Consider the following 9,480-nt stretch of genomic DNA (forward strand, 5'->3'; position numbering starts at 1 on the left):
AGGAAAATTTTTTGAATTGAAATAACGTGACTTCCGTTTGCATATATATTTAAACTGGGCCTCCTGCTTCGATTAACTATTTGTGAATCAATATTTCCATATCTGGTCTCGGATTTCATTTATTTAACTCCATTCTCGAGATTAAGGAAAGACGTATCGACGGACGATAGTGGGAATTTATAGGTCTATAATTTTCTCAAATTGCAGTTCAAAAAAGCTCTGGCTCAGAGTGGTAGAATGGTGCTTTAATCGCCTCGATCATCTGGCTCTGCCCGTCATCATTTACAGCTATTGTTTAAAGAAAGTTGTTTAAAAAAGACAAGAATATTAATGACACAAAATAAATGATATTCATATAATATATATAAGATGAAAATATTCGTAACGCGCTCATAAGCTATTTTTCAGGTAAACATAATACTTGTATATTAATCAGGAAAATATTTTTAAACATTAATTCTGTGGTTTTAATATTCTTGTCATCTTTTAAAAAATTTTTCTTCTACATTCCTATTGAAATAATAATAATAATAATAATAATAATAATAATAATAATAAAGAAATGAGAGCGTTACGAGTATTTTAATATTATGTCTAAGTGCGCTAACTAGCGGAGTTAATCGGAACGAATTCTCTTTTTTTGCATCTCCAAAACGTGTAGGACTCTCTTTTCCGTACAAGGTAAAATTTGTAGAAAAATGTTCGGGGATTTACAAACTACTGAAGGACTAAGAAAATTAAATGACTATCTTTCTGATCGGAGCTATATAGAGGGGTAAGTAATATTAATTTCGACCGGATGAATTGCGATTTTTCGCTTATGATTTACATTAAGTGATCATATGGTTTGGTTTTGGTATACTGTATTATGTACTGTATATTATGTTTCAGGTAGAAGTTACTTTTAGGTAATTCCAACGTACAAAAATATATAGATATTGAGCTAAAAGTACCTTTTAACTTTGAGATTAGAATATTAATGCTATCAGTATGAAGATTTGTATCAAATTCATAGGCAAATACAGCAAATTCTACCATCTTTGGTAGTATTCATTTTGGTGTGTAGCATTGCTTTCTCAATTTTGGGTTATGGCAACATAGATGTACGGCTTTGCTTTGTCTCACGTTTTTTAGAGACATATATGATGGACTTTTGCAAAATACAGTGGAACCTCGGTATACGTCTGCTTTAGAATACGTCCTATTTGGATGAAACAAATTTTGCTCGGTATATGACTTTTGTTCGGTATACGACTTAATTCAATTATACGCGCCATCTATGAACAAGTAGCACTATCGGTGTACTATACTAGACTAGACATTCGCGGTGCTACGGTTTATAACTTTGTTAAATTTCTTCTGATTTGAATTTGTAAGTAACATTTTTATTATTTTTATTAATCATGAATTGCAAAAGATCAACAGAAAAATAAAAAAATGACTAGAATCACAACAGAACTGAAAAAAGAGATTGTTGAGAAATATGAAGGTGGCAAGTGTGTTCGAGATTTAACTGTTGCATTCCGTATTCTGAGAACGACGATATCGACAATCGTGAAAAATAAAGACATTATTAAATTTGCTAACGTTGCGAAAGGGGTTAAATCAATTTCTAAACAGAGTTCGAAGACATTAGATCATGTCGAGAAATTGCTTTTGCTTTGGATAACTGAAAAACAGTGTGCCGGCGACAGCGTATCGGAAGAAATTATTTGCGAGAAAGTTAAAAGGATACATGCTGATCTCATGAAAAATCAAGCAGAAATTAACCAGGAAAGCGAAGTGTTTAAAGCCAGCCATTTTTTTTTACATGAGAACGGATTAATCATTTTTAAATTACTTCTTATGGAAAAGGTTGGTTTGATATACGTCCTATTCGGTATAAGTCCAAACACCAGGAACGGATTAAGGTCGTATACTGAGGTTCCACTGTACATAGAATTGTGATGTTCGTAAAAGTGACACTGTATGGTCCACAAATGAAAAGGTACAAATAAAAGGCTCTACGACAATTGTATATTCACAGTCCTGTTCCTTTATTTCACTTTGAACAAAATTATAAAAAAAAAAAAAAAAAAGAATCCCAACTGATTTTATGACGAGTTACAATCACATACAATAAATTTCTGATAAGTGCGTACTTATGTCTAAATTAACTCTAACTTAATACTAATGAACAAAATGATGAAAGTAGAATAAAAGGAAAGAATGAGAAATGGGATGATTCACCCAGGATTTCTATATGTTAGGTTGATCAACACCGTGGGTAGGACTTGCTTCTTTTATTGTGACCTCTGTCTTCACGATCCTCTCTATTCCAATGTTCTTTGGAGCTCTTCATGACAGGTCCGACTTCCTTCGTGTCTCGTCAAAAACTCCTCTTTCTCTCCTGGCTGCTCTTCCTCAGGCCACCTTTCTATTGTCTTTCCCCGATTCTTAGAACCACTAATCCTACCCACAGGCGATAACGGTCTGTGGAAAGTTTTAGGAAACGAAAGAACAAAGAAACAAAGAAAAGGTTAAGACTTACAAAAAATAAAATTTACACCTATACAATATTATGGCCGACGGCCACATATGACCCCCCCTTAGGAGTCACACTCTGTAGTGCAGTCTACAGTAGTTGACTTTACATCCATGCGTATTACAGGGGTGTTGCGTTGCTTTATTAATAATCATCCTCAATACACCTTTCTCCGGCACTCTCATTCACGATTTCTTCCGTGTCCTGTGTGGGGGAATTTAGTACGGACCCTTTCCTGGATAATCCTGTCCTTAAGTAGTATGCGGAATCTTCGTCTTCTTCCTCATCTCTTTTGGGTGATTCTCTTCTGTTCACGTGCCGCAAGATCCTCTTTTTACATTCTTTATATATCTGAGCGTAACATGATTTAATCCAGTCGGTGTGTACCACCCATCTCTCACCTTGGCAGTTACTGCCAAGTTCAACAGTTACAGGACCCAACACTTGTACTATCTTATATGGGCCCAAGTACTTTGGAGAAAATTTTCCAGTACTCTTCCTCCTCCCCTTCCAGAGTAACCACACCCATTGTCCTTCCTCCCATAATTTTCTTTTCCCCTGTTTTTTAGGTTACATTGCCTCCCTAATTCATATGCGACTCTCCTAATTACATTTAATTTCTTGAAGAAATCGCATCCCCGATCCATGTTACGTACCCCCTCAATATCTTCTTCCAGGAAGGCACCCGGAAAACGTGGGTCGTACCCATACAACAAGAATACAGGGGATTCGTGGGAAGAATTGTTGTATGCAAACAGAGCTGAACCAACAAAATCGTCCCATTTCTGGTTATCCCCATCTGATATTTTTGCAATAATCTTACATAAGGTTTTATTTAAACGCTCACAGATGGAATTTGAGTAAGGGCAGTACACAGTCGTGACGTTATGTTTGATAGCTAACTCATCACACACTTCCCTAAAGATGCTCGACACGAAATTGGCCCCTCTGTCTGATACTATGACGTCGAGACACCCATATCTGCATATGATGTGATAGAAAAAACTATCAGCGATTTGTTGTGTGGATTGGTTTGGGATTGGGACAGCTTCAGCATAACGAGTGTATATGTCTACTATGGTAAGAATATATTTGTTACCCTTCGGGGTGGTTTGTAGTGGGCCGATAATATCCATCACAACCTTCTGGAGGGGAAACTCGGAAGTCTCTGTCTCCTGAAAGGGTGCACGACCCCTGTGCAGGTTGTGCTGCTGGCAGATCCTACATCTCTTGATTAAACTCTTCACACAACTTTTTAGATTCTTGATGTAGTAATATCTATCGATGAGGTTGCACGTTTTATCGACTCCCAAGTGCCCTGACGGGTGAACTGTGAAACTCCCATATTACCCTATCAACCATACCCTTGCCTACACACGCGTGGGCCCACTTTCTCAGCCCCATTTTGCCTGGTTTAATATGCATCATCACATCACTCTCCAATCGAAATTCCGGTTGGATCCCCCAATTGCTTCACCACAGTTATGACCCTTCAAGTTTTCCCTCATCCTCCTTAAGAACTCATCATTTCCTTGTGATTCTACAACTTTACTCCAGAGCTCCCTATTCTTGCTCACATTGTCACTCACATTCTCGGCCCTACTACTATTTACATTCATCTGTGGTAAAGCATCTGCCACCTCGTTATGTTTTCCTTTTATGTGACTTATTTGAACATTATAGTCCGCTATCTCCGCTGACCACCTCATTAACCTTTTATTGTGGTTGTTCATGTTACCTATAAAAATGAGGGGTTTGTGATCGGTTAGTAAATCAATTTGGTGTCCTAACACAATTGGCTTAAAATGGCATAGTGATAAGATTATAGCCAGACACTCTTTTTCAATTGTAGAATAGTTCTTCTCAGTGCCGTTAAACTTCTGACTAAAATAACCTATAGGGTAAAGTCTCCCATCCTCTTTCTGCCCCAATACTGCGCCTACGCAACTATCTGACAAGTCGGTAAACAATTGAAAGGGAGGGGCTTGAAAATTAGGATGTTTCAATAGAGGGGGTTTGACTAAGATATCCTTGAACCTCTCAAAGCTTTTCTGGCAGTTCTCGTACTATACAAATTTGCTATTTTTTTTTGTTAAATTTGTTAGTGGTAAGGCAATCTCAGAGAATTTAGGTACGAAGCCTCTAAAGACTCCTACCATCCCTAAGAAACTTCACACACCCTTCACATTCTTGGGTAGTTTCATACCAATGATTGCGCGTACATTTTCTATATCCGGACGAATTCCGCTCTGATTTATAATACGGCCTAAATATTTGACTTCCTTAACAATGAAGGAGCTCTTGTCGGGATGTAATTTCAGGTTTGCTCTATTTAGGGTGCTTAGAACCTCATCTAGTAATATGATATGGTCTTCAAGCGACTTTGAGAACAAAACTATATTGTCCTGAAAGACATAACAGTTAATCTCTACGAAATGGGCCAACATCCTCGACATCACCGCTTGAAAGAAATGGCCGCTATTTTTTGCGCCCTGGGGAAGACGACACATTTGGTATTTTCCTTAGGGGTTGAAAAAGCATACACGTGTCTTACAGAATGGTTTAAATTTATTTGGAAATAACCGGACTTCAAATCAAGCACAGAAAAATATTTACTTCCATGAAATTTGCTTAGTATTTTGTCAACGTGCACTATAGGAAACTCCTGAGCAGGAGTTAGTTCGTTTATCTGCCAAAGATCTAGGGTCATACTGATTTTGCCATTACCTTTCTCCACTGTGTGAATTGGCAAATTCCAAGTGGATGAATGAGCTCTCCTCTATTATTCCAGCAGCCAAATATGCGTTGGTCAGCACTTTTAACCCTGATAGGTGACACTTGGGGATACGGTATTGCCGTTTATTTATTGGCTTAGTCTGGTCTATTATCGGCTTGTGTGATTCACCGGTCATTCCAGTTAATTCTTTGACTGACCCTGCAAAGCATCCAGAGTGTTTCTGAAATATGTTATAGACCCACTCCTTTTCATTATCATTCAATCCTTCTAAACCTCTAATAGCTATCTGGGTATTATTTGAATATTCATCGTATATGCTTTTACCTTTCCCATGGCTGCTTGCGCTTTCCTCTATTGCCCTTCTCACACTATTAATTATTTCATACACTCTCCCGATTATGTCCATTTCCTTTTTTCAACATTTTCATCATTGAGAGATGTTGAAGGATGCCCAGAACTTCGCATGTGGAACAAAATAACAGTAAGAGAAACACAACACTATGCTTAAATGTAAACCTACAAACTGAAGCTGTTTGCACAGCTGTTTCGTGAAGGTCTCTACTAACCCCATGTAACAGGAGAACTTTCTACTACGTCTACGAATGGCAGTGCACTCTCGGTTTGGTTTTTTTTTGGTCTCCCCTTGTAATTATAAATTTATTAAATTTGGAAATTATCAATATATATACATGTAGCCCTCAGTTTATGCTGCAGTTCTATTCCTACAAAAGCTGGCACAAAGTGAATCAGTGTAAAATGAACCCATATTTACAGTGAGGTGTATAGGGTTAGGTTTTACATAAGTAAAAAATAAGCAAATAATTTTGTTTATTAATTCAGTTTGGGCTGAAAAATTAAAGTTGGTTTTGTCTTGCTATCGTCTGACTGACAAGAAGTAGATAGCATCTGGCCAACAAGAAGTAGATTTCGTCTCACTAATGATAATTTGTGATTGCCAGAAGTGCTACTATGTCGTAAGGTGTTTTCTTGAATGAACTGATACAGGATATAAACTATTTGCATTCATTAGCGCTCTGGATTTGGATGACATTTATTGGACTACTAGCAAGTAGGCCCGGTGTTGCTTGGGCAAAGGTAACAATAGCGAAGATTAAGATTATTACATTATAGTCAACCTTACCCGTTTTCACAGAATGCAATAATTGGGTCCCCTGTTTCCAGACTAATTAGAGAATTTTTAGATGGGTCTAAAAATATCTTTGATTTCCTGCAAAAACAAAAAAAACTGCACTTTCTCTTAAAACGTCGCTTTCTCTTAACAATTCCATTGTTACGTAACACTTCCATTGTTGATGAAAGTGTTAAGCTTAATCCTGTCCCTCTCCCCTGGGGGAGGAATTTCAAAAAGTCCCTTCTTAGTGTGCGTTTTTGTGATGTACCCTAACTGTATACCAAATTTTAGCTTTCAACTCCTAACTGTTTGGGCTCTGCGCTTATTATTATTATCAACTGGTCTTGATTATATATATAGATTAAGTTTAATAACTTGACTCGTGGGAACCTAAACATTTAGCATTTTAATATTAATTTAATGCAAATGTATACGTACTCAATAATAATAAACAGAAAAAATAAAAATATTTTAAAAAAAATCTTTGTTTTAACGAATGTATAATGTCGCNTGCTTTCATATAAAGTCTAGTAATAGCGAAGTAATAGCGAAAGCATAAAAAGAGTATTTTCGTTGAATTATGAGAATATCGCTATTCAAAAAGTATTCAAATTTAAAAAACACTATGACACTAACTCAAAGTTAAAATTGTTTACGGTGGATCATATTTTTAATTATTATAAAATGGTAAAAAGCTTAATTTAGGGGATACAGATGAGTTTTATAATTAAAAAAAATGTAAATATTAATAACGAGTAAAATCTTCATTAAGTCCGGTCCCACTCGAGATATGACACGATATTACCTCCCCAGATATTAAACGAAATAGATGCGCAAACACAACACACAGCCCGGAATTTTTTCCCCGTTTCTTTTGACTTTTTGGGTTCAGGCCTTCGGATCAAACGTGTGTATCTGGTTCCCACCTATCTGTTGTGGGGACATGTCGGAGCACACCATTTGATCGGGGTCAGTGGCTAAAGCGTCTGACGGCTTATTTTTGCAGCTGCGGGCACCACCCAAGGCCCTTGTTTAGGTAACCGACGGTGGTGCTTAGCGGGATCATTGATCCCTGAAACTTTAAAATCATCTCAAAACGTCGAGATTTGCGGTCAAACTTGACACGATTGCAATATTTTCCTTTATTATTATAACTGGGAAAGTGAAATGGAAATTTTTCTCTACGTAATGAGTTAAACCGCTGTTGATATTCAAGTACATTTACAGTATTTATTACATCGTGACTATATACAAATTTAAGAAAATAATTTACGATACAATCATAGCTTTAATTGTAAAATTATTAGTTGAGCATTAAAATACAATCAAACATAACTAATCTATTTGAAAGAAACTTAAAGTCTGTATTTACACATTAGAAAGGCAAAGAAAGCGTTGTTTATATTATACTTTATACGCCTACTTTTATATCAGTGTATGCACGAAATACCACCAGCTGGGTTTGTTTAATATTATCAGCAATGACGTATGTAATGATTTCACCATAAATTGACATTTTCAAATGATTCATCTCTTGCCACACCCGTTACGTCACACGCGAGAAGTCATCCCAAGCCGTTACGCGTGACATTTTCTATTGTATTTGCTGATGTATTTAGGAAATTCACGTAATTTGTTTGTAATTCGTGCGAAAAATTTTCACTTGTGAGCAAGAATAATAAATGTATATAATTTTCGTCTGATTCAAGAACAAGAAAATATGCTAAGAAAATTTAAATGATATGTAATTATTTTTTTAGTTTAAATTATTATAAATGATAATTAATGAATGAATTTATTTGATAAATAAATTAATCAAATTTAAGTAAAAATAAAAATTATTATTATTATTATTATTATTTTAACACAATAAATATATAAGCCATTTAAAAGTGCAAAAATCGCCAAAAATCCTGTATTTTCTTATTTTCCTTCGTCTGCACTGCAGAAGCTCGTACAGAGAAACTACCGGATCTAGAAAGCTCAAATTTTAAACTTAAGCCTTTCTCATTATCAGTGAGATGCTCGCCAAACTTCCGGGTCGATAGGTCAAAGTTCAGGGGGTTTCTCATAGAGCTAATTTAGTTTTACGGCTTAATTTTATGCTTATAAAGATGAATTTGCATGGAAACAAATGAATTTTATTCAAAATGTTACTCAGAATGACAAAAGCTTAAATTTATGCCAATTAAAACTTTTTATAACGATTTTTCTAAACGGACGCGTATTAAAAGTGTCTGTCGGCGGCGTGTTTGGTCGCCGAGCGCCGACCGAATATGTACTACATCATCGTCTTATGTTTTGATGTAACAACACAATTATTAAACAAAGACAATTGATATTCAAACAAAAACACCTGAGATGTAAAAAAATTATGTCAAGTAAAAATTTATGACCATTTAGACGATGGTCAGAATGTTTCTTAGCAATTTTTCTTTGGTAAGGATAACTTTGGCGCTTGGAAGCGGTGCCCACAAGATTTTTACCTGTATTATTGTTTTCTACATTTCGTCTCCAAGCTTATCCTTACTAACGAAAAACTGCTAAGAAATATTCTGATCGTCGTCTAAATGGTCATAAATTTTTACTTGGCATAATTTTTTTACATTTCAGATGTTTTTGTTTGGTAAAGAATAAACGGAAGTCAATTCATTATACAGTATTATATTTCAAAATGCCATACACTGGTCGAAAACATTATAAAGTAACCCGTACTCTTTTTTTCTCCACAAACAATTTATTTTCAGACGATTTAGCAGAGAATAATCGATTGATCGGTTTTTCCACGCCTATCAGCATATTAATGTTATATGGCCGACCACGCAAAAGCCAGATGGCGAAGGCAATTAAGATATTAGCTTAGCATTCTAGTGGACCCAAGATTAAATCGGGCAAGAAAACAAGAAATTTTTCGGAGTACAGTAGAACCTCGATTATCCGCCCCCCGATCAACCGACCTCTCGGTTAACCGACCGTCCTAGTCGGCAAATTTCAAATGTCCGCTAGTGATGTGGCGCTACAATATTTGGCTATGTCTTGGCTACTTTAATATTATTTTTACGTGTTTTAGCTGGCAACACTCATTCG

General features: G+C 36.0%; 1 protein-coding gene across 1 annotated transcript in view; it reads left to right on the plus strand.

Annotated features, from left to right (window-relative positions):
* Nucleotides 1-618: 618 nt before the first annotated feature.
* LOC111618410 (elongation factor 1-beta-like) overlaps nt 619-9,480 on the plus strand; it is a 48,839-nt gene continuing 39,977 nt past the window's right edge. Inside the window, exon 1 of the mRNA XM_023359940.1 lies at nt 619-775. Coding sequence (XP_023215708.1) covers nt 699-775 — 77 coding nt within the window. The 5' untranslated portion in view covers nt 619-698. The remainder of the gene's footprint in view (nt 776-9,480) is intronic.

The sequence above is a fragment of the Centruroides sculpturatus genome, unplaced genomic scaffold, assembly GCF_000671375.1.
Source record: "Centruroides sculpturatus isolate CEXI.00-Female unplaced genomic scaffold, Cexi_2.0 scaffold10, whole genome shotgun sequence".
Classification (NCBI taxonomy): Eukaryota; Metazoa; Arthropoda; class Arachnida; order Scorpiones; family Buthidae; genus Centruroides; species Centruroides sculpturatus.